We start from the raw sequence: 26,984 nt of genomic DNA on the forward strand, positions 1-26,984 counted from the left end.
AGAGATTATTTTATAAACAAACCAGCCTTGATTCTGATATTTCAAGTAACAGTAAACCAAGATAATTTCCTAATGGCATTAAAAATTCTTCAAAGATATTATTTTAAGCTACATAACACTCGATCATATGAAAATACTATATTTCACATTTATGGTTAGAAAAACTTTCTGATCAGAGAGTAAATGTTCAGTTAAATTTTTCTATGCTTTTCTCATTATTTATTTTTTATATCTGCCTTTAATTCCATGAACTTATTCTTATTATGAAATAAGGTGAGGATTAAAGTTAAATTTTATTTAAATTTTTTGATTAAGTAATACACTTGCACAGATCAAAGATACAAAACGAGTGAAAGGGTATACAATGAAAAGCCTCTGACACACACCCAAGGACATACTTCCTCTCCCTATAGGTAACAAATGTCATTAGATTATTGAGAATCCGTTCACAAATATCTTCTGAACATGTAAGCAAAGACAACTACATTTTTCCTTGCATTTTTATACAATGTTCAGTGTACCTTTCAAAATTCTATTTAGTTACTTCTTGCACTCTTGTGCAATTGCAAACTGGTTACCAGTGTAAATTACAGAGCTGATAAAAGTCTTTTTATATTCCAGCCACTGTATTTTGCACCAGCTTTAGGATGATAGATCTCAGGTAGCCAAGAAAAGTCTCTTTATTTGGAATCCTCAGTCAAATAGTTTGCTCTCAAACACAAGGATACTGAAAGAAGATCTGAGAAAGCCACAACAGTTATACAGACCCAGAATACAGACAAGAATGATGGAAACTTCAGAGCCTATAGAATACAATGAGCAAAGTCAAGGTAATCATTTGTACATTCAGGATTAGTCATCTGTCCCACATGAAGATTTTAGCATAGCAATCGTCTCTAAAAGACTAACTAACTCAATGTTTTCTAGATTGAATCTCCGACTGTCTGAGACGATTTAAGCTTCCAAATGCACTGAATTACGTCAAAAATATTAAAAGGATATGTGACATCTCTGGTTTTCTTTTTCATCTCACCAGGGACTTTATTTAAGAGGCATAGCCGGATCTATCATTCTAATTGTTACTGTATTTTACAAACTTGACTATCTGCTTTTGATACTGCAATTAATTCTTTTTAATGAAGTTGTGCCAACAGAATGATTTTAAAAAGTAAGAAAGACAATAAAGATTCATACTCTCTCTTCTTTAATGAGCAAGCAGATACCATGAAGAAAACAAGAGATACAAGCAGTTCCTAATTGGGACCATACCACTTACTTTCCTACCAAAGTTTACCTTTCATTCTCATAGAACATGGTAAATAAACAGCTAAATACCATGTGCTTAATATATGCAGAAATACCTTTCTATAAAAATACTCAAATTGTAGCAATATTTGAAAAAAAATCATGTTTCCTTTTGCATTATCCTCTTACATTTTTACATGTCAAAGAAAAAATATTTGTTGTAGATCCTACCTGTTGTATCAAGACCTCTAAGTTGCCCATGAACTCGATGAATATTTAACTTGGCTGCAATTTCTTTGCCTTTCTCTGCTCCGGCATTTGATCTGAGAGATCCAGATGACTGAGGCTGCATCTTAGTGGCATGGACATACCTATCAAAATTTGATGTTCTACCAGGTTCTGTATTATTTGAAGTCTCTTCAACTACACCTCTTAATAAAAATATAAAAAAGTATGATGGTTAACATTTAAATAATATAGTTCAGTAAAAACATTTAATAAGCAGTTATTTTAAAAAACTGCACTGTTGTAATTAAGCCATTATTAATAAATTTTTCAGTGTTTACTGAAAAACAGTATGAGTAAAAACTTAAAAATAACTTTTGTTATCTATAGTAATACCTGAAATTCCAATACCAATTTTGAGTTTAAACATCAGAATTTTCAGAAATGTATTTAAATGGTTATGGCTTACTTTTACAACCAACAAGAAAATTATGGCTCAATACAATCTTTCTCACCTGTTCATACGAACTTGGGTAGCAATTCTGTCAAAACACAGTGCTACTAGAGAAACATGAGTCACACTTTTACTAGGAGCCGAACTTGGAGATTCTTCCACTGAGGCTTGTAACAAACATAAGTTTACCTAACACACAAAATGTCATAAATTTCAGAGATACAAAGTGAAATATTATCACTTCAACATAAGATATCCAGGAAAATGAAAAACTACTGTTAGGAATGGTCTATCTATGTGTCTGAGAGTAATGAAGATAAAGCTTATAAACACAGATTCATGAAGTAATCATAATTCAATTGTTACTAGATGGATATGGAATATTTTAATAAATACCACCCAATATTCCATTTACGTAAACTACTTGTATTATTAATTTTTATATTAGTTCATCAAAGGAATAAGATACGTATTTTTGATACTATAATCTATTCTACCGCCATTCAGTTTAGTAAATTCAGAGGATAAAAACCAGCAAAATGTTCTCCTCTTCCAGGAAAATTTTTTTAAATATTAAATGGTTACCTTTGGTATGCTAACATTAGCCTGAAGACCTTTAATTGTTACATTATCTTGCTTCATTACAAGATTTGTCTGTGCTTGTCCTTGATTAGTCGTTCCTATGGTAGCATGTTCAGTTTTTGTTCCTCTAACATCTTGTTTGGAAGATAGCTAAAGAGATTAACGTAGAATTGTTATTTCATAGAACTTTCATAATTTCCACAACGTTCACAATAGCAACTTGCTTATTCACTGTGCTCCCTTATGCTTATCTATGTGCCAGCTGCCATCCCAGTTAGCACCCATACTCTTAAAGTCCAAACTTCAAATAGCTAGGAAAAATACTGGCAGCTTCAGGGCTGAGAGAAGTTATATAAAATAAAGTGAAACCAATCTACAGAGAAACAGAAAAAAAATGGCAATAAGTATTATTTTAGAATCACTAAAATGTATTTATTTGATAGTATATTTTGGATTTGATAATTGGCTCCTTGTTGACTGGGAACATTTTCAAACTTCTTTGATGTATACTCCTCTACCCTAGGAAATGCCAATGTTTTGAACAGTTGGATCATTAAAAATAATCAGCCTTACTTTACCTTACCTCTGGTCTCTTGCCCAAATATGACCCAGATAAATTTGAAAGTCAGATGGAGAATCACCAGAAGAGCATCAGGATTGACTGCTAAGAAACTGGCTCCATAGCTAGAACTATTGCATAAGTAGACTATCACATACAGGAGATGATGACTTGAGTCACTGAGGTAACCAAAAATAATCTCAAAAATATTTTTTTTTTCTGTTTTAGTGGGCATCTGTTTTGCCTGCTACTTTATTTTCCAACCTAAAATCATACCCATTTTTTAATAATCTTTTTATTATGTTATGTTAGTACAGCACATCATTAGTACTACACAGTACATCATTAGTTTTTGATGTAGTGTTCCAAGATTCATTGTTTGCATATAACAATCCGTGCTCCATGCAATCTGTGCCTTCCTTAATACTCATCACTGGGCTCACCCATCTCCCCACCTCCTACCTTCCTAAAACCCTCAGCTTGATTCCTGGAGTCCATAGTCTCTCATGGTACCATGATAAAATAATCTCAAAAATAATAAGATACAAATGATCTAATCACAGAGAAAAGCCAAATTATATGCAGCTTTGCTGTCTTAGAAACTGAATGTACCGATCTGAAGAATGCTCATTCACTTAGGACCGAAGTTCTTTCGGAAAGGCTTACAATTAATTGAGCTACTTCCAAAATAAAAGAAAAAAAATAAAGCTACAAATTTAATAAATATTTTATTGCTATTTAATCCACAGTATAGTTATATACATTATCTCTTAAGGAGCCAATAACAAACATATAATGACTATTTAGAAGTGTCCATGTATTCCAGTTTAAATGGCTAATAAAATTTTAATATATTCCATTTTTTTTTCAAGTTCAGATATCATATATACATGAAGAGTACTCAACTTGCTAAACTCATTGAATAAAAAGTTCTTACATTTTCTGAGAAGGTCGTCTTGCTATTTTGGACAGCTTCCCTGAGGACTTTGACATGGAGATCATCTACAATTGCAGCTGGATGGCGGGTACTAGCACAATGAACCATTGCTTCAATGTATCTGAGGGAAGAAAAATAGTACAGGAAAAACCTAAATATCACTTAATACTATGGCCTAGTTTATCTAAACTGTTCTGTTATGTTCCATTCTAGAGTCCATTCATGGTAGTTTTGTCTCCCTCAGTAGATTATAAGCTCCTTGCAGGACAGAGAAATCTATTATTTTTAAACCTATTATCATCTTTGTGCAACCAAAACAGCCATCAACAATATTTTTCTTCATGAATATGTATCACATATGATAATTATATCACAAATACTTAATCATTTTATAAAACATTACTTAAAAATTATGTTCTCCAACAAAATTAATACCTGTCTAAAGCTTCGGCTACCAGGGGAGTCAGAACAATATCAACAGTCCCTTTCACTTCAACTATGGCTGTGGTCCTGGTCTGAGAGACTGGCTGATCCAGGGTCCACTCTTCTGTCAATGTTTCATCATCTGTGTTATCAACCGTTTTCTTTTCCAGAGGAGTGTATGGTGTACTATACAATTTAATAACAAAATATGTATTAAAAAGACCATGAAAAAGAACAGAAGTTAGAGCTTCCTTAAGATGAATAATCACTCAAATACACATTCATTTCAACTAAAATTTTCATGGAATCAGACTAGATGCTTATGTCCCAAATGCCTGGCAGAGATAGGTGAGATGCAAATATGCAAACTGATCAAAGATGGTTAATACATCAAGTAAGAAGAAAAAGGTCGATATATTTACTTGATGGGGCTTTTCCAAATTATGAAAATTACAATACCGAATTCTTACTAGTTCCCAATTTCGATATGCCAAGTTATGGCTTGCACATTAGGTCCAACAGAAATGCTAGTGGCTGCTAATAAATGTTGGCAAAGCCATGACAGACAACAGAGTTGAATTATTTACGGTAATTAATTCATTTTTAAAAAATATTCCAGGGTGTCTGGGTGGCTCAGTGGTTTAAGTGTCTGCCTTCGGCTCAGGTCATGATCCCAGGGTTCTGGGATTGAGCCCTACTTCAGGCTTCCTGCTCAGTGGGGAGCCTGCTTCTCCCTATCCTTCTCCCTCTGACTGCCAACTCCCTTCCCCCACTTGTGTGCTTCCCCACTCTCTCTGTCAAATAAACAAATAAAATCTAAAAAATAAATTTTCCAGAACTAATCTTATTTTTCTTTCATTTTTCCAAGGCCCTGGACAATTCCTCCATATGATGGCCAATGAAATGTTACTTATAAGAATGAATAAATAAAAATGAGAAGCTGTAAAAATGATGAAATAAAATGAAATGCAAGGCCAACTATTTACTGTTTATAAGAAAATACACTTAAAGTGTAAATACAATAGGCAGGTTGAAAGTTAAAAAAAAATAGTAATAATGGAAAAAGATACTCCATGAATACATATGTATCACTCAGCCTGAGAAAGCTGAGGTGGCTGGATTAATATCAAAATGGACTTAAAAGAATTATTATATGGGCTAAAGAGGAAATTTAGGTAATGATAAAATGATATAAGCAGACATATCAGTGTGTAAAAACTACTAAGAGCTTCAAAATACATTTAAGAAAAAACTGATAGGGGTGCCTGGATGGCTCCGTTGGTTAACTGACTGCCTTCAGCTCAGGTCCCTGATTCTGGGGCCCCAGGATCAAGCCCCACATTGGGCTCCCTGCTCAATGGTTGAGTCTGCTTCCCGCTCTCCCTCTTGACCCTTCCCGCAATCATGCTCTCTCTCTCTAATGAATAAATAAAAAAAAATCTTTAAAAATTTTTTAAAAAACTGATAGAACTGAAGGCAGAAATAAATTAACAACTTTAATTAAACTTTACTTTCCCAGAAACTGATAAAAATGGTGAACAAACCAGTAAGCTTATATAAGATTTGATAACACCATCCACCAACTCTGCCATGTATAGAACACTACTCCATCCAATAACTGCAGAAAACACTTTCCTTTCTATTGTTTGTGGAACACTTACCAATACAGACGACAAGCTGGGGTACAACACAAGTCTCAACAAATGTAAAGATCAAAATCACAAAGACCATACTATGTGATTACAAAATGAAATTAGAAATTAAAAACAAAAGGATATCTTTTAAAATTCTCAAGTATGTGGAAATTAAGCATTGCATTTCTAAATAAACATGGGTCAAAGAATTAAATTAAAAGAGAAAAATTTAACATAAATAAATAATAAAGTTTATAGCCAAGTAAAGAATGGCTATTTCTCGGAATAAACTCTACGTATCTAATAATATAAAGACTGACTTTAAACTTCAAAAGTATGTAACTTCTACTTACTTTGAAGTTGATCCTGAAAGTTGCATTCCTCTGTCTAGTAAAGAATTAGCTGTGAGCCCCTGTTTGATAACCTAAAATAATATAAAATATTACTTACAGTCTAGAATCTTAATGTTATTTGTTCTCTAATTTTATGCTATCAACTGGCATTTGTGAATATCCAAATTACCTTGTTAATATGACTCTGATATGTACAACAAAAATACTTAACATAAAGAAGCACCTGGGTGGCTCAGTGGGTTTCAGCTCAAGTCATGATCTCAAGATCCTGACACTGAGCCACGTGTAAGGATTCTCTCTCCCTCTCTCTCTACCCTCCACCTGCTCATTCTCTCTCTCCCTCTCTCTAATAAACAAATCTTAAAAAAAATACTTAACAGACAAATTGAGAAATATCATATAAAATATGAATTGGCAATTTCATTTTCTGACTATTCAGATAAATGACAGGGTAGGGTTGACAATGAGGGTAAAAGACTATACAACTAAAGCTCAAAAGTAAGTGCTTCAAATGTTTTTCCTCCTGAAGTCCTTAGCAAACTGAGCTTTTCTTAAACTAATTTTAGAATGTTCTCCTGGCATAATCAATTTTTAAGTAGGGAAGACTCCCAGAGAAACATTAAATTATAGGAAAAACTAACATATTGTATGTCCATAAAAGAAAACAAATAAAATAATACATTTGATTATTCAAACCAAACTGAATCCTTTTATATGTTAGACAGTTATTCATATTTAATAGAGAAAAATAACTTTCTTACGACCTATATTCTATTTTGATTTATCTAAAGATATGAACTCCTTCCCTGACTTATTTATTTCAGAGATTTGATTGCCTAATCCAACTAGAAAGATTTACTGAAAACACTAAAATAATTCTAACTTCTTAGGTACAATTCTGTTTTGGAAGTACCATTGAGTTTTATACTGGAAAATTCATATACCTACATACTTTCACATGGAATAAAGAGAACGTTTTGAAATCTTAATGGGCAATTTATATTGGGCAAGAGGCACAACCTTAAAACCAAAACTTTGGGAGTACTGGGTGGCTCAGTTTGTTAAGAGTCTGCCTTTGGCTCAGGTCATGATCTCAGGGTCCTAGCATGGAGCTCTGAGATAGCTACCTGTCAGCAGGGAGTCTGCCTGTCCCTCTCTGCAACCCCTGCTCATGCTCTTTCTGCCTCTATCTCAAATAAACAAAATCTTAAAAAATACACACACACACAAAACTTTGTAACTGTCACTAATGTTTCTTCTTTCTTCAACACATATTGCTCAAATGCATATATATATATTTTTCCAACTCCATCTATCACATTTCCAGCAGTACTTAAGTCTAGTCCTATCACCTCTTACACAGACTGCTGCCAACAAGCTTCCTAAGTGATCACCCCACCCTTCCCACTTCATGACAGTTCAATTCTTCTATTCAGTATCCAAAGTACATGAAAGCACATTTCCTTAAAGCTCTCACAGGTTTCCTAATGAAATTTCAATGAAATTATGAGAACTGATACCATGGTCTATAAGTTCTTAATGATCTGTCCCTTGTTTAGGTCTCTAGCCTCAAAATGAGCAGTCTCCCTGCTAACTTACTTATGTGTACTGACTTCTCTCCCACTTGAGAATTTTAGCAAGGTTCCTGCCTGTGCCTAGGTCTTCCCATCATCAGTTCCTTCTCATACGTTAAGTTTCAGTTTAAATATTACCTCCTCAGTTAGACCTTTCATGTCAATACAATATAGGTAGTTCCACCCCCCCATTATTCTCTATTCTAGCATTTTTGGATTATCTTCATAAGACTCTTCTCAACTTGTAATCATATACTTACCTGTTTTATCTATTAACTGTCTGTCTCCCACACCTAAACTGTAAGTCCTATGCCCATTTTCCTCATCACTGCATATCAAATGCTTGGCACACAGCAGTTCATAATAAATACTGAATTAAGAATATGTAAATTAACTATGTAAGTATATACCACATAAGATTCCTACACAGTTATTCAGTTCTGTAAGATTTTCTCTGCTTAATTTTGTTCTTTAAAATCATAAAAAATTCTCTTATAAATGTATAATTTCATAAAAAGTTTTCATATTGTCTATTATCACTAGTTTGTTAATGTATTTTCAATTTTCCTTTAAAAAGCCACTACATAATTCATTACAGAAACAGACAATAACCAATTCCTGCTAAAATACAAAATGTCAAATGTCAAGTGCATGGAATTGGATTTGCACAGTAGCAGTTACAGATTAAATAAAAAGAACACCAGCTATTAAAAACAATTTCAAAATTTTATTTTTAAGACACACAGAAATTTGAATTCAGAGACTTGATCTTAATCTTAGAACATAATGTAGACAGAGACTATATATTAACTGATTAACATTGTGACAAGTCTGAAACTACTCCTCAATTTGAGATGTTTAAGTTTATAATACTCATCAATAACCCTGAGATTTATTGTCACACATGAAGCCATGACTTCAGAAATTCTTTCTTTCAATAAGGTAGTTACAATGACTGAGAAAAAAATTTTAGAAACATCTTAAAAATTGATTTATCTAAGTAAACCTATCAGTGGAAACTAATGATTTAGTTTATACCTTAAAAGTTGGAACAGAAAGCTGTTCAAATGACGATGAGCTTTCTTCACTGGTTGGAGTATCCAGATCAAGGGGACGATGCAATGAGGACTTAGAGGTTCTTTTGTTAGTAGGGTGCTTCACTGACCAATTAATTACCTGGAACTGAGTAAGATAAGTCTGATAACAATTCATCACAGGTTGTTGAGAAGTAATCTGTTCACTCTCTACTGTTTTCTCAACCTCTACAACATATGGATGTTCTATAACATCATCTTCTCCACCTAATGCAGAAACAAATGAAGCCTGGGAAGGATGAGTTTTGAATGGCATAGTTCGGGGATCCTGAATGGTCTCTCCATGGCCAGTAAGTGGTCCCTCTACACTGTGATATATGGAACCCCTACTGTAGTCAATCTGCTGTGTTTGCTTTTTCTTCTTTTTTCTACCTGGATAAGTTCCAGGGCCTTCATCACTGCTAATGGGCTCAAATTCCTCGGCTGCAGAAAAGTAGGCTTCGCTATCAGCCATTGACATGCTGGAATCCATTGACCGATATTGATGAAATGAATTGGAGTCTGCCGATGGTGTGTATGGAAATGAACCAAAACTTCTTCTCTGCTTTGGTGAGTCTAATACATTCTCATCACTTCGGGAGACATCACTACTAAACTGGACTCCAACTGCAACAGGCTGCTTCTCCCCATAAAAAGCAGCAGTAAGGCTCTTGGTACTCCCAAGTCGAGTGGAACATACAGAAGCTTGTCGTTTCAAGGGAGATCTCAAAGGAGATTGACCTACTGACTTTTCCTGAGTATTGGGAGACACGGGGCTGTTTCCTGGAATTTCTGTAGGAATGCTAAAATGGAAAGCAAAGCTATTACCATTTACTGTACATCGTATAAGTATCAATAGAAGTTCTTATAAAATCTTTATAGTGATTTTAATCATTTATTTTGCAAATAAAGGAAAATCTAAAATTTTACAATGAATTATCTATACAAAGTAGCAAAACAGCACAATAAGTGTTCATACCTCATGTAGTTCCAAATAAATTGAGGCGGTTTACAACATAATAAAAATTTAAACCCAAAGTATAATCTTCTATCCATGATTTGTGGACACTAATGCATTTATACCTTTTTTTTTTTAACATCCTTTAAAAGTTTGTCTAACACAATATATCAGGGGCCCCTTTGAATAAATGAGAGGGACTGAAGGAGAGGAAAGAGCTAGAGATAGCCCCACTATCATCACCTTTAGAAACTGGTGCTAGTGCCATTTACTGAGGCAGAATAAGTTGAGCATGACAGGTACAAGGTCATTTTTTATAGGCTGAGTTTGAGGTCTCCATGAAACATACAAATAGAAATATCAAAAAGGTAGCTGGGCCTAGAGGCACAAAAGTTTTGGCTAGAGTTTTAGATTTAGAAGATGTTGGCTACAGATCATAACTGAAGCCAAATCATCACTGAAACGATCTAGGGAAACAATATAGAATGAGTGGAGATAAAGGTACAGAACAGAGCCCTAAGCATCCAGAACATCTAACAAATGGCCAGCTGAAAGAGGAAGAAAAGAAGAAATGGAAGACATGGAAATAGGGAATAAGAAGGAGCAGCAAAGGAAGCTGGAGGAAAATCTAAAATTTTTTATCTGGAGGATGACAAATATTTATTTTCATTACATTTTTCTATATTTTCCTATTTCTGGAATGAGATATGTCTATCTATCTATCTATCTATATATATAAATTTTGTAATTAGCAAGACAAAAGCAAATGAACATTTAAAAATATGTTCAGGAGGAGAAAAGAATTTTCTATAGTAGGTGAGTTGAGAGGAAAAAAAGTTTTTCTTACCAAAATTTTAAGTAACTACAATCTTATTATAATTTCTAATCTAATCTAGTTTCTGAATATAATTGAATACTGACCTTACATGGCCATCATCTCTTTTTGCATTATGCAAGAATTCTTTTTGAACCAAATGGTCATCAGCAACAGAAGAGGGACTTTCCTTTTCTCCAGCCAATAAAGGCTGTGCAGCACTAGAACTACTATTCTCCTCTGAGGAAGAGGATGAACTATGAGATCGTAATGGTACTTGAAGACTAAGGTGCTGAGTTTTTCTTTCTACTTCTATTCCCACTGATTTGTTTTCCCATTCTTTCCTCTTCATGCCATTCACATTACCTGAATAAACAAAAAAGTAGGTTACATGAACATAATAATTTCAAAAACAATTTATGAAAATAAGAGCACTTAATCCAATTCCCTATTTTTATAAATATAATCAGTTTTTTAAAAGCACAAATATCCAATTTCACACAGCAATATGCTAAACACTATAGAAAGATATTATAGTAAGTATGGATCCAGAGTCCATAGACAGTGAATTTTTTAAAACTTTATTTGAAAATTTTCATACTTACAGAAAACTTTAAAGAATAATACAAAGCCACCAAATATCTTTTACTCAGAATTACCTATTTTAAACATTTTGCCACATCTGCTCTAATATGTATCATATACACATAAAACTTTTTGAATTGAGAGTAATTTGTAGACATAGTGACATTTTACCCTAGATAGTTAAGTGTTTATGTCTAAAGAATAATATATACATATATAATCTCTATATAATTATCAACTTGGAAATTTAGTATTTATACAATACTGTTATCTAATCTACCATGTGCTCTCCAATTTTTTCAATTGACCCAATAATGTCCTTGAAAGCACCTCTGCCCCTTCCAGTACAAGATTAACCTAGGATCATATATTAGTGCATTCAGCTATCATGTGTTCTTTAATATGGAACATTTCCTCAGCCTTTTATAAGAGCCCTGTGACATGTTATGTAAATTGGGGGTGGAAGGAATGAAAGGAGAGTCCTACTAAATTGCTTAGATTAAAAAACAAACAAAACAAAACAAAAAACAAAAAACAACTCCTGCCCAGTTTCTATTCTCCTCCAGCCATTCCTGTATTACCCAAGAAAAGAGGAAGCTGTTAGTAGGAAAAAACACCTCTTCCAGAAGAATGCAGTTCTAGATGGAATTTAAGGGGTAAGAAGACTTAAGAACTTACAATATAAGTAGAATTATTAGCTTCTACTACCACAAATGGAAAAATCAGAACAATAAATATCAAAAGAAAAATGGGTTTCATTCTCTTTCTAGATGACAGGAAACTAGTGGTCACTCACCTTCCAAGGAACTCCTGCATTCTACCATAAGCCCTCCTCGATTCTATTCTAACACTGCGTATCTATACTTGGCTCCTAGAAACCTCAACAATCAGAAGTCAGATACTTACACAGGGGTTAATTCTATACCAAACTCATAATGATTTGTGAATTAGAGCTCAGTCCTGAAAGAATCAATTGGTGATATAATCACTATTATACATTATAAGAATTACAATGAGCTTTGCTTTTGTTCAGTTAGGGAATTTGCTCTCTTTCCTTTTTTATACCATCTGTAACTTCCCTGTAGATTTTCTTTCCTCCCTTTGTGATGGTTAAACTTTGATCTGCAGATCAGAATATCAAGCAGTGTTCATAATTAGTGCCAGCTATAGTGCGGTAGAAAGAACACTGAAGTGGCTTTGATGGCCCTGATTCTAGTTTCTGCTCAGCCATCTGATTTTGTGCAACTCCATCTCAGTGATGAGCCTCACTTTCTTCACTAGAAGCAAGGAAAATATAGAACTCATGCGGTAACTTGAAGATTAAATGAGACAATGTCTGTGAAAACCTTTAAAAGCAAATATTAATCAGATGTAAGAAAGTAATATTTTAAGAAAAATGATAAATTTTATTTAGCATCTTTCCTATCCTTTAAATGTCAAGAACTTTTGATGTTTGCAGATTCTATAGGATAATCTGCTTTTATTCTAGGCAAAACTGCTGAAGTCAAATAATCTTAAATAAGATGTATATACTTATGTATTAATATTTAGTGAGAAATCATTAAAGCAAGAATTTGATATATATATTCCAGCTCTTTCTTGTAAGAGCTCCTTATACATGGAAAATCAAAACTACTTCTTCCCTCCTTTTGGTCTACTGACAATAGGCAGTGCTGTAAATGTTTTTGAATAAATCAAGGGGAAAAGGCTGATATTAGTAAAATAGCAAGACTTTTCCATATTTCACTTCTTGACAGCATGACAACTTAAGCAGTAAATACTGCACTTAATTGTAGGAACATACAACTAAAAAACCCAAAGGAAAATTCACTTCTGAAGTCTTCAGAGGTAAGATACTAGATAAATCTAAATCTAGTACACTTAAAGCCACCATTTACTGCTTACAACACACCTGTGTATCTGCAAAGTTATCCTACAGAGTCTAAGGAAAGGCCACATTTCTCTTTTTGACATGATCAGTTTTAGTGATACTAAGAATATCCTGCAAAACAGTTGGTAATATGAGGGCCAACGGTATAAATATTACTATTGGTAAGTTTTCCTATATAAGTAAACTGGTAAAACAACTGTTACCTTGAAGCACAGCTATTCTTAAGTAAATCTCTGGAAGCTGAGGTCACAGAAAATAAGAATATATATAAAGAAATACTCAGAACAAGCTTCTCTAGGAAAATCACCAATGTCAACAACAGGTCTGAAGAGTAGACCTACTTTTGCCTTAGGTAACTGTAAAAACTCACTAGTCTTCTCTGGCTTTAGTTCAATCACCTGCAAAACAAAGGAAGATTATACTGAACCTACCTACAAGACTGCTCAAAAAACTGAGTTGAACAACTAACACTGAACTTCTCTCAAAAATGGCATAAGGATAAAGATTAAAAAAAGATTAGCACAAGTAACAAAATAACACATTACCATCTACAATTTTGGGAATTTCTTTAGTAATAATCCATTCTCCAGGCTGTAGCAGAGACTGTCCATAATACATATCAGACTCTGCACTCGTGCTTGAAAATGCAGAACTACTGGAAGGTGTCAACTCTTCAAGTTTGAAGAAATCTAGGCCAGTTACTGTGCCACCAAAGAATCTGCAGCCACCGAGACAACCACACTTGTTCCTACACCTCTTATTCTTCAGGGTATCATCTGGCCACAAAAACCACAACCTAAACAGAACCCAAAACAAAACAAACAAAAGCAACAACATAACAAAAACTCATTAGGAAATAAACTTTTGGCAGATAATTAATTAAAACTAAGTTAATTGTTAATATTTTTAAAAGACAACATAAACACAAACACAAAAGCTTATTTTACTGTGGAATGTTTAATCATTTTGCCTTTCTTAAAAAAATAGTAGTTTCACCATGGTGAGATGAAAGTAAGTAGGAAAAGAGAGAGAGATACATTTAAAAAAAAAGAATTAAAAAGAAGTAAATATAAAGATCAGACATTTAAATCCAATTTAAAAATAGTAGTAAATATTCTCAAAAGGACTAGAAATTTTAAACATCAAAGTAAAAAATCGACAAAACTATTGGTAGATTATACTAAATAGATAATTTATCACTGTTAGCATTTCAGAGCCTATTTCACAGGCAAATACACCAAAATACTATAAGTGTAGAGCAAATAAGAAATTTATTTCTCAATAAAACCAAAATAATGCATTCTATATATTAGAGGAAAAAACTAATAATTTTGTAATAAGGACTCAGAACAAAGTCTTAAGAATTAGGACAGTGGGAGAAAATGAGTGTAACATCCTTTAGGTTCTGTAAATGATCCACACAAAAGCCCGTCAGTATATTAACTTTCTTAAAAAAATATTCTATAATACAAATATGGGAGATAAATCTTTATTCTTCTTTTTTTAACTTTAAATAATAGAATTACCTCATATTAACAGTCTGTTTTTCTAAGTATTTTTACAGGCATTATCTCATTGGATCCTCAGGGCCCTCAAGGAAGACAGAATAGGTATTATCATTTTCATTTTACATTCTTTCATTTATATTTCTTGAACATATTGATATGTGCCTAGTACTGTGCTAGGTGAAACTACAGACACAGTCTTATCCATATGAAGTTCAGAGTACAGAGGCAAAGACAAGCCAGAAACAAAATATCTAATCATAAACTGTACTGAGTGCTATGAGGTAAAAACAAAACAAAACAAAAAAACACAAGGTGTTGTGACAAGGAAAACAAAAGGAAACTTTCAAAAAGTAGTATTTGAGATGTGAAAGATGAGATGAAATACATCAAAATAGGAGTGCAACATCAGTCTAGAGGACAGTAGGAAAAATGTAAGAAAGCCTTATGATTAGTGAGAATCTGACATATTACTTCAGTTAAATGTTACCAAATTCAAATCACTTCTCTATTTTAAAGTATTAAGATTGAATCACTCAGCAAACTACTGCAAACACTGTAAAAATAAAAGACCTTATATATTCTACACACTTTTTTATTTAGCTCATTTGTGTAGCAACAAGCTTAGAAAAATGCATAGGTTTGCATTCATCTAGATATGGGTTCAAATTCCAGCTGTGCCACTTAGTAACTCCAGGACCTTGTCAGATTAGTTAATATTTCTGAGCTTCAGTTTCCTCAACTGTAAAATTGTGATCTGATACACCTAAGACTGTTTTGGAAATTAAATGTAAAGCCCCTGATATAAAATCTGGAATATAGAAGTTGCATAATAAATGTTAGCTCCCCTTCCCTCCTTTTATTACAATCCAATGCACTAGTTCTCAATTTTAGCTTGCATTAGAATCACCTGGAGCGCTTATTATACTATGGAGTGCAGGGCTGCACCCCCAGAGTTTCTGACTGAAGCCTATTAAGACCTGATTATGTAAACTTCTAACAAGTTCCAAGGAGACACTGGGGTTGGTGGTTTGGGAACCATACTTTTCAAAAACACTAAAGAAACTAATGACCCGTGAGTCCAGTAACTTTTGCAGTTATATCAAAAAAGAATACAGATAGGCCCCCAAACTCCTGGGAATCAGATATGCACAAGGCAGCCAAATCTGAAGGTCAGTGAGTTACCAAGTTGGGAGAGGCAATTGCCAATATGCCCTAAACATCCCTACCTGTTTTTGCTGGGTATGCCAAGTATGCAAAGCCATGACCAGGCCATTGCTTGGGACTGTACTGGCAGTAAAAAACCTAAAGAGACGAGGTAATGTCTCACCCTGGAAAAGAGTAGGTTTGCTTTCATGTCCTATAAAAGTCATGGAACCCTTAAGTTCAATATTCTTCTTCTATAATGCACCCCACTGTGTGTAGATACCCATCATGGACTTTTTGCATCACCTCCAAAGGATTCATAAATATGGGTACCAGATATAGCCAATAAAAGTAAGTTTGTCCTATGCAATGTATGGGACAATATGACACACCTATCCTAAAAAGTTATTTGTTGTTTATCTCAAATTCAAATTTAACTAGGCATCCTATATTTCCTCTCGCAACCCTACTTGGGGGATACAGGGAACCCATACAAACACATATGACTCTGGTTCATACTTTTGTTGTAATAAAGACCTTTGTCCTTGACCAGGAGTTTTGTGTCTTCTGGCAGCACCCAAGAAACTGTGGCAGGGTAATTTGTTAGCTTGCAAGCACGGTAAAATCCCACTCTTCACAATTATTAACCAAAGAGAGCACTGAAACCAATCTAAATGGTTGGATTTACTTGAACACCTGGAACTTGAATCACATGGTGCCATTTTCTTCACTTCATTAGCACCCTGTTCTACAATCTGATCTAATTAGACCCAGGCACTTTGTTCATAGCTATTGGCTTCCTGAGCAATAATTAACAAAGAAACCCAGATTTTTAAAAAATATTATTCTCCACACATGAGCTTCCATACTTAGATTTACAGGATGTCAGGATCTTAAAAAACTTAAAAGATTAATGTAATCTCAGTAAAAAAAACTGAGAATTTTTTAAAACTAGACAAATAGTTCTTTTGGGAAATTAACAGATGAAAACACCTAAAAGTTTGTGATAAAATGGAAAAATAAGTGTGTATTAGGTATAAATTTTTACTCCTGTATTTGAATACATATTTGCAAAAAATCTATTTACATCCTTGGCTGGATTAATACAAACACACCATAAAAAATCCAGATAGAGGGACACCTAGGTGGCTCAGTTGGTTAAGCATCTGACTCTTTTTTTTTTTTTTTTAAGATTTTATTTATTTATTTGACAGAGAGAGATCACAAGTAGGCAGAGAGGCAGCCAGAGAGAGAGGGGGAAGCAGGCTCCCTGTGGAGCAGAGAGCCTGCTTTGGGGCTCGATCATGAGATAGAGGCCCCCACTGGGGTGCTGAGCATTGGAGCCTGCTTAATATTTCTCTCTCTGCTCCTGCCCCCCCCTGCACAGGCTCTCTCATTCTCTAAGAAAAACAAAAATAAACAACAACAACAACAAAAAAAACCAGACAGAGTTTAATGTTAACAACAATAACAACAAAAGGAATAGAAAAAAAAAAAACATAGTTGCCATGTGATTACTAGCAAAGGAAATATTTTCTCAAATTAGTACAAAAAATTATAAAGGTTAAAAACTGACGTATTTGAATACACAAAAAATAAAGTATGTACATAAGACTAAAAAAATTTTTAAAAAGAAACAAATTGCAAAATATTAGCAACAGGGACTACTGAAAGGATGTAATCTATAGATTTAAGAGCTCTTAAAAATTGGTAAGAAATATACCAATATGCCAATAAATTAAATATACATAGAATAATAAGGTGCAATTCACAAATGAGGAAATAAAAACCACCAATACATGAAAAAATATTAATCTCAGAAATAACGAAATGCAAAATAGAAATATCATCTTCCAGTTATCATAAAACACATAAGGGAAGCAAAGATGCAGTGAGACACAGACTCAACTTAAAAAGTCACTGGGAATATAAAGTGAAATAATCTTTCTGGGAATTTGGGAATGCATATCAAATGGCTCAGTTTTTAGCACAGTCACACCACCACCCCCTTTTAAGAAAACTATTTAAGTTTAAAGAACATGTGGTAAAATATTTTATGTACAAAAAATGTTTCTCTTACTATTATATATAATGAGGAATTTAGAAACATTTTCTATGCATTTAATGAATAAGGGCAATGGCTAAATAAAGTACAATGTATCTTTTTTATGGTGTATTATCGTTTGTTTTAAAGGAAATTTATAAAATTTTTGATCATATGGGCAGATGCTTAGGATATAAGTTTAATGCCAACATGCAGAATTTATAAATACAGAATGATTTCAAGTATAAGAAAGATACATTAAAAAATATGTGGAAGAAATATGACAAATTCATTGTGGTAAGGTTATGGTAATTATTTTCCTTTATTTCATAATAGTTTTCTCTATTTTAAAAATAAGCTCAATTAACTTTATAATGAGGGAGATGGGGATGGAAAAAGCTATACTGGCAGTTTAAATAGATATGATTCAGTAAGAGGCTCTGGCAACTTTTTAAATGGCAGATACAATTATATCTTAATGACTGTTTCTTGAGGATTAAATTCCCTTAGTCTCCCTTGCAGTTTTGAGAGCCCACGAAAGAAGAGTTTCGTAGAGTAAATGGTGATAGCAATGATGTTTTCTAGAAATGTTGAAATGAAAGTAGCAAGCTGTGGTGAGAGAGAAAGAGGGGTAGTACTCTATAATATGTTACTTGGGAACTAGTAATTTATGCTCATTTCACTGCTATTACACATAGTATGGGCTTAGAAACACATTAAAAAACAGTGTTATTTCCATTAACCGCACTATTACAAGAGATGAGGTATATAACGTATTTACTTAAATATCAGGTTCTTACATCTTCACTGAGGTATACCCAGCACAATCATATTTAGTCTTTATGTAAAATGTTCCTATTCCATTCCTAACAGTGGAATTTCCTCTATAATTATAAGGTAATTTTCGTCTGAACTTGGGATGATTAACTTCCTTAAATTTCACTTACCTCTTAGTTCTGGCATCATGAGTTTCTAGGAAATGTCTTTGAGCCTCATGTTTAGAATGATGATCAGCAGCTAATGCAATATCAACAGTAATGAGTCCTAAATTGGCTGACCCTGCTTCAAGCCAATAGGCCCTCCGTAGTACTGCAGGCTGAAGTCCAACTCTGGAATTATTTAATTGTTCAATGTACTGTCTCACTTGAAAATCCTGAATTGCAGCACTTATTCCTTCCCCAACTGACTGATTGTGGAGATTACAGTTTGCAACTCGAATTGCACCCATCTAAATTGAATAAAGAAAATGAAATAAAATGCAGTTTCTGCACTCTTAAGCAACTTAGAATAAACTACAAAAGAGGTATTTATTTCAAATTTCATGAAAGAAAAAAAGAGAAAAAGGGGAAATGGAAAAGATAAATGCAACAGAAAAGTAAACATTCAATTAATAAAAAAAGGATAAAAGGAAAAGAACCTAAGTCAAAAGGAAAACAAGAGAAGGAGGAAAGAATGTTGGTAGTAAGTAATAAAACCACAGACTTTTAACAAGGCTTAATTTTAAGCAGTAACCCACAAAGCAGAGGGGGCAAACAAATGTTTTCAGGAGCCAGGCAGGATATAAATGTACAAAACCTAAAGGCAGTCAAAATTCAAATCAAGGTAAAAGCTTCTGCACAACAAAGGAAAACAGTCAACAAAACAAAGAGGCAATCCACAGAATGGGAGAAAATATTTGCAAATGACACCACAGGAAGAGGGTTGATATCCAAGAACTTCTCAAGCTTAACACCCAAAAAACAAATAATCAAGTAAAAAAATGGGCAGAAGACATGAACAGACACTTCTCCAATGAAGACATAGAAATGGCTAAGAGACACATAAAAAAATGCTCATTATCATTAGCCATCAGGGAAATTTAAATCAAAACCACACTGAGATACCATCTCATACCAGTAAGAATGGCAAAAATTAACAAGACAGTGAACAACAAGTGTTGGAGAGAATGTGGAGAAAGGGAAACCCTCTTACATTGTTGGTGGGAATGCAAGTTGGTGCAGCCACTTTGGAATACAGTGTGGAGGTTCCTCAAAAAATTAAAAATAGAGATACCCCATGATCCAGAAATTGCACTACTGGGTATTTACCCCAAAGATACAGGTGTACTGAAAAGAAGAGCCATGTGTACCCCAATGTTCATAGCAGCAATGTCCACAACAGCCAAACTGTGGAAAGACCAGAGATGCCCTTCAACAGATGAATGGATAAAGATGTGGTCCATATACACAATGAAATATTACTCAACTATCAGAAAAGATGAATACCCAAATTTTGCATCAACATGGATGGGACTGGAGGAGATTATGCTAAGTGAAATAAGTCAAGCAGAGAAAGTCAATTATCATTTGTTTTCACTTACTTATAGAACATAAGGAATAACATGGAGGACATGAGGAGAAAGAAGGGAAAAACGAAGGGGGGTAATTGGAGGGGGAGATGAACAATGAGAGACTGTGGACTCTGATGGTTTTAGAGGGGAGGGTGTTGGGGGGAGGGCACGTATTGCATGGAGCACTGGGTGCTATACATAAACAATGAATCTTGGAACACTGCATCAAAAACTAATGACATACTGTATGGTGACTAACATAACACAATAAAAAACAAAAACAAAAACAAAAACAGAAAGAAATGGAGATTTGGGGGCATCTGGGTTGCTCAGTCATTTAAAACGACTAAGTCTTGATTTAGGCTCAGGTCATGATCTCAGGGTAGTAAGACAGAGCTCCATGTCTGGCTCCACACTCAGTGGGGAGTTTGCTTCTCTCTTATTCTCCCTCCCAGCACCTGGTCATGGTCTCACTCTCTCTATATAAAATAAATCTTAAAAAAAAAAAAAGAAGTTCGATTTAGAAAAAGAACTAACTATACTGGCCAAGAAATAGACAAAAGTGTACCTTTAAAATAAGTGTACCTTAAAAAAAAAAAATGGAAATTTTGGTTTGGAAAAAGAACTATATTGGCCAAGAAATAGACAGAAGTGTACCTTTAGATTTGTAGCACAGCCATGTTCCACGACATAAATATCTGCTCCATCTACTGCTAAACGAGTCATAGTATATTTCAAATCATCTGAAGTTGGACAAGGCCCAGGAATACAACTCAACTAAAAAGAAAAATAACTGAATATTTAATTCTTCACCATCACTTCACCATTTTGGTACTCACACCTGTTGATTTAAATAAAATTTTCATCACGTGCATATTTAAAAAATTAGTCAAATCTCATTTTCATAATGATAAATGAAATTATCAATAATTAAAGACTTACTTATTAGAAACTAATCATAAGTATGTACCATTTTCATTTATAAGGGGAAAGAAGCAAGTCTAAATTGACAGAATATAGTTACTGAAAGTCACAAAGAATAATCAAAGTAAAATGATAAGTAAACAGTGTCACAGGATTATAAGAACTGTATGGGAGTTTAAAGTTGTAAGATTTTCTTATGAGTACTCTATATTACACAAACACACACACTTGTTTTTACAAATATATCAACTCTAAGTTTTATTATGATATCTAAGGACAATTGACACAAATTTAATGTTATTTTACTCCTGAAACAGATTTGGTCATGGTTAGGCTGGAAGAAAACATACACTTCACCTACTTCTTGGGAAAATGGCAATCCTGAGTAAATTATTGGCTCAATGGCATACAACTGTTCATTAGTGGGAGAGCCAGAGTAGAACACAGATGTCTTGCATTATACCCAGTGTTCTATAATAATAAGGCATACCTTGGAGATATTGCGGGTTCCATTCCAGACCACCGCAATAAAGCAAATATCACAATAAAGCAAGTCAAATTTTTGTGGCTAAAATCAAAAACACAAGAAACAAGAAGTGTTGGCGAGGATGTGGAAAAAAAAGGAGCCCTTCTGTACTGCTTATGGGAATGCAAACTGGCGTAGCCAACGTGGAAGACAGTTCGGAGATTGCTGAAAAAAATTAAAAATAGAACTAACCTATGATCCAGTAATTGCACTACTGGGTATTTGTTCAAAGAATATGAAAATGCTAATTCAAAAAGATATAAGTACCTCTATGTTTACTGCAGCATTATTTACAATAGCCAAATTATGAAAGCAGCCCAAGTGTCCATTGATAGATGAATGGATAAAGACGTGGTGTGTGTATATGTATGTGTGTGTGTGCATGCACGTGTATATATATAATGGAGTGTGTGTGTGTGTATAAACAAAATGGAATATTACTCAGCCATAAAAAAGAATTAAAATTTGCCATCTGTTACAACATGGATGATCCAGAGAGTATAATGCTAAGCAAAATAAGCCAAAGACAGATACCATATGATTTCACTCATATATGGAATTTAAGAAACAAATGAACAAAGGGGAAAAAAGAGAGACAAACAAAAAAATAGACCCTTAACTATAGAGAGCAAACAGATGGTTATCAGAGGAAAGTGGCCTGGGGGATGGGTGAAATAGGTGAAAGGGATTAAGAGTATGCTTGATAAGCACAGAGTAATATATGGAAATACTGAATCACTACATTGTGTACCTGAAATTAACATAATACTATATGTTAATCTTACTGGAATTAAAATAAAAATTAAAAATAAATACTGTAAGATGAAAATGAATTTTTTGGTTTCTCAGTGCATATAAAAGTTATGTTTACACTTTATACTATAGTCTAAGTGTGTAACAGCCTATGTCTAGGAAAAATGTACATGCCTTTATTGCTAAAAAATGCTAACCATCATCTGAGCTTTCAGCAAGTCATAATCACTATCCAAAGATCACTGTAACAATAATAATAATGACAAAGTTTGAAATATTACAAGAATTACCAAAACGTGACACAGAGACATAAAGTGAGCAAATACTGTTGAAAAAATGGTGCTGACGGATTTGCTTGCCACAAACCTTCAACTTGTTAAAAAACAAAGACACAAAACCACTGTATCTGCAAAGCACAATAAAACAAGGTATGTCTATATCTTGCCCCCACAAAACAGACCCAAAAAACCCTGATGTAAAATGACAAAGGCACATCAGTGGTTGCATGGAATAATGAATGGCTGACTGCAAAGGGACATAAAGTAATTTTCTAAGGTGATAAAAATTGTTTGATTTTTAAAAATTTTAATGTAACATGAAAGCTTTGAACCTTAAAAAAAAAAAAAAAAGGAAGGAGGCGACACCTAGAAGTATGTGTGATTTATCCAGAAGGAACTAATTGTTTGACATATAACTAAGGATTCCCTAGATCCTGGCAGTGTTTATAACAAGAAAAAAAATAATTTTACCACCAATTATAGCAGTTTCCTTTACTGTCAGCAAATTAGCAGAGGTTATAGATATTTTGGACATAAAGTTAAAAGCAGGATGAATTGTTCTCAATTCACACTAATGTAACAGCAAATAAACATAGTATGTATAACAAAAGAAAAAAAAGGAAAAACACATATAAAAAGAAATTAAAAAGAAAAACTAAACTGTTAACAATGGTTATCTCTATGTTATAGAATTAGGATAAAAAAATTTTTTTTTGAACTGCCATGTTTTCTTGGCAAATGCCAATGTTACTAACCATGTTACAAAAGAACAGGTATGTTCTAGGGAGGTCTATAAACAATGTCATGTAAGGAATTTAACCTTCCTCTTGCTTCAGTTTCTAAATCTTCTACATAAATATTTAGCCATATCCAAAAGAATGTAATTACATAAGAAAATGAGTTAACAGTAAAAATGTAAGAGGTAAGATATAATCTTATAATATCTCTATTTATCTGTGAATTTTTGTTTTAATAGTTACTTCATATGTTAGATACTTGCAACTGGCTACAAATCTGCAAAATAATTTATTGAGAAAACTGAACAATAATGCTTACTTCATGGCTATGTGTATTTGATTTAAAGCTGATATCTCAATCTTTCATTTTAAAAAAATCCATAAATGTCTAGAATATTGCTCACATATTTGTTAACATACCTTGGATTCACAGAACCGACGGTCAAATCCATGCTGACATATTATTACTGATTTAGGTCTTTCCAGTTCATACTCCCGACATACCACATGAAAAACAAATGTCTGTCCCCACTCCAACAGACAAGCTAGCTACAAATAAGCAGTAACAGGTTGAAAACAGTGTTAGCATTCTAAACACATGTTCAGAGTTCAAAAGCTTATTAAGAATATTAATACAGTTTGAGAAAACCCAAATGCTGTCTTACACCTGCTGCTACATAGCACAGTTTTTAGCTAGAATCACGATTTCTACCTTGACATCATTTTTAAGCTTATGTTACTTTTCATTTGTGAATGACAAAATGCATGACAACTGAAAAATTCAACCTCAGCAACTTACAAAGTGTATTTCTGTCAAGGTTAAATCTTCCTTCTTATGTAACTGGAATCCTCTGTACACAAAAGCACCTAAAATTCTCTACCTAATAATAAAAAAAGCTTGGATATGAAATTATTACCTAATTATCATATTGAGCTGCAATTTTGGAAAATCAGATATTTTGAAGATTATAGCACTTTTGTTTATGCAAACAGAAACTTAAGTATATATTAATTCTTCATCAAATCTTTGGTTTACAAAAAAACCCTTCATTTTATAATTGATTAGAGTTGTTAATAAACATATTGAAATACAGGTATACAGGATATCATTCAATAAAAAAGTTTAATTTAAACTATCAGAAAACATGAATTTCACTTTTAAAACATACAAAGAATGGAATACACATTAAAAAGCACCTATGGATTCATGAAATGCTCATTCAAAAGTGATGCTAAGATTCTAGTACAGAAGAAAGAAATGTTTCATCTTCTAATAAGGGCAACTTAGAAACATATGAGATTCTAGCAATTGTTAGATTAAAGGAATTGTGTCCATTATTGTACAATCAGCATGGCTTTATTCTGTCTGTTAAGGAACAAACTTTTTTTTATAAGTTTCAGTCTTTACCTATACATTAAAGAAAAGAGATGGTGGATAATAAAGAAAGGATAGTCACCAGCCCAGTGAGCACTGAGTATTTCTTTCCATCCATTTTTATACACTCTATTATGTATTTTATCTACTTTTATATAAAATATCCCTTTCAAATCCATTTTCTTATTTCTAGAATCTTAATTTTTGCTGCCTTTCTAAAATTTCTTGCAGATATGCAAGGTATCTAGAGTCTTTACCCACCTTCTTATTGCTATTTCCTACCTATGTTTCATACACATTCTGTAATTTTTATTAAAATTGAGCATGTACATTTCAAACATTCAAGATCAAATTCCACTTTTCTTAAATGCCAAGATAAGCATGTACATCATAAATATATGGATCAATAGGTGAAATGTTACAGTAATACAGCTGTTTGGCTAAATATCAATGGTCCGTTTCAAGAACTAAATGATCCTTATGACCTCTGAGTCTTCTAAAGATTAAAGGGGATAAGAGGAGGAGGGGGATTTTATCAAATTTGTTCTTATTTTTTTTTAAATCCACATCATTAAAACAGATACAAATGATGTTATCTTGGTTTGAGACATGATAAGAACTGAGCCATTTAATCTTGAATTTCATAAACAATAATTTTTAAATCCTACTTAAGAAATATACAAGAAAGCAAAATTCTTTAAAAAAATTACTCCATAATACTAGGGGAAAAAATAATTTTTCAACAGCAGAGAAAGAACTAATGTAATTTTAATAATATATAAAATTTCCAGACCAGTTCTCATACTTCCCAAAGTTTTGATCTTGAAAGTGTTATGCAGAACTACAAAACATTACACCCTTCAATTTTATGTGGCTCAGAAAAGTGAAACTTGTCTCTGACTCATCTGTTGCTAAGAAAATCCTGAATGGCAAGAATGACTCCCAAACAAAAAGCAAAGAATTGTCTGGCTCTCAGAATGCTATTAGTGGAAATGCAATGAACATTCAAACATGCATACAACTTGCTCTTGGCAAAGTGGGTGAGCAAAGGAAAAATAAGTCAGATAATCATACCTGTGGTGCTGTGACCTTAGCTGTAAGACTTCCAGCCTGCACATCAATTAACCATGCATATTCTAAGGAATCACTTCCCAAAGGAAGACCTTCTGCTGAGAACATAGCATGTGCTCTCAGCTGGAGACCTGACAAATTGATGTGACCCTCCCTGAGTACTTCATCCACAGGAGGTCGCTGCTGAAAACAATAAGAAGACTGTAAGAAGTACAAGAAAACGGCATTTTTATTTCTAGTTGTTTTTTTCTCCAGAGACTAACAGTAAAAACACGCTATCTGGAAAATAACACTCAAGGGTCCATAAAATCCTAACACACAACCTTGTACCAGAGAGTCTCAGTTAAGCTTCTTTAGTGACAATACCCATTAAGAGTCCAACTGCAAAACAAGAGAGCAAAGTCCTAGAAAGAATGATACTTCTCTGATACAAATGAATAACTCAATATTTGAATAAAAAGAAATTAGTATTCTGACTGACAGGGAATATAAGAGACCAATCTTTGGTGGGAAGACAAGAATAATGAGATTAAAATACCAAAAAGAAAAAAAAATAATAACAGGGAAGAACAAAGACCATTAAGACCATAAAATGAAGAAGTAGGAAAGAAAGCCATCTTTCATACAGATTTTGAGAACCACATAAATATAAAAAGGATAGATTTATCTTACAGAAATTACATACTTACTACCAAAAAGCAGCAAATATTTCAAAAAGAAAAGTTCTGGAACTTACAAAGCTAAAAGATATGTCATAAAATATGGTAGTCCATGGAACACTAGTTCCACAGAATAGTAATATAGAATATATATAGTAATATAGAATTAAATAGGTTTGGCAATGCCCTACCCATCAGTCACCAATTTTGTAGAATCTACCTCCCAATCTCTCAGAATGCATTGATTTTCTTCTATCTTCACTACTATCATCATGGTCCAAATAATATGATCTCTTGCTAAGATGTGTGCAGAGCCTCCCAGCATTCATT

The 26,984-nt window shown here is 33.4% G+C and overlaps 1 protein-coding gene across 9 annotated transcripts in view; it reads right to left on the reverse strand.

Moving 5' to 3' along the window:
* The window catches only part of KIAA1109 (KIAA1109 ortholog), a 196,427-nt gene that overhangs the window by 96,608 nt on the left and 72,835 nt on the right, over positions 1 to 26,984 (reverse strand). For 8 of the 9 annotated variants that reach the window (XM_032858352.1, XM_032858359.1, XM_032858362.1 and 5 more), the window contains exons 24-36: positions 25,999 to 26,178; positions 23,970 to 24,098; positions 20,989 to 21,108; positions 18,950 to 19,230; positions 13,853 to 14,103; positions 10,939 to 11,197; positions 9,025 to 9,862; positions 6,413 to 6,483; positions 4,438 to 4,611; positions 4,003 to 4,123; positions 2,510 to 2,656; positions 1,986 to 2,113; positions 1,477 to 1,676 (exon numbers count right to left, since the gene is read on the reverse strand). In XM_032858352.1, coding sequence (XP_032714243.1) covers positions 1,477 to 1,676; positions 1,986 to 2,113; positions 2,510 to 2,656; positions 4,003 to 4,123; positions 4,438 to 4,611; positions 6,413 to 6,483; positions 9,025 to 9,862; positions 10,939 to 11,197; positions 13,853 to 14,103; positions 18,950 to 19,230; positions 20,989 to 21,108; positions 23,970 to 24,098; positions 25,999 to 26,178 — 2,899 coding nt within the window. The remainder of the gene's footprint in view (positions 1 to 1,476; positions 1,677 to 1,985; positions 2,114 to 2,509; positions 2,657 to 4,002; positions 4,124 to 4,437; positions 4,612 to 6,412; positions 6,484 to 9,024; positions 9,863 to 10,938; positions 11,198 to 13,852; positions 14,104 to 18,949; positions 19,231 to 20,988; positions 21,109 to 23,969; positions 24,099 to 25,998; positions 26,179 to 26,984) is intronic. The other variant, XM_032858342.1, reaches the window with a different exon arrangement.

The sequence above is a fragment of the Lontra canadensis genome, unplaced genomic scaffold (assembly GCF_010015895.1).
Source record: "Lontra canadensis isolate GAN:19392208 unplaced genomic scaffold, GSC_riverotter_1.0 scaffold1, whole genome shotgun sequence".
In the NCBI taxonomy this organism is placed as follows: domain Eukaryota; kingdom Metazoa; phylum Chordata; class Mammalia; order Carnivora; family Mustelidae; genus Lontra; species Lontra canadensis.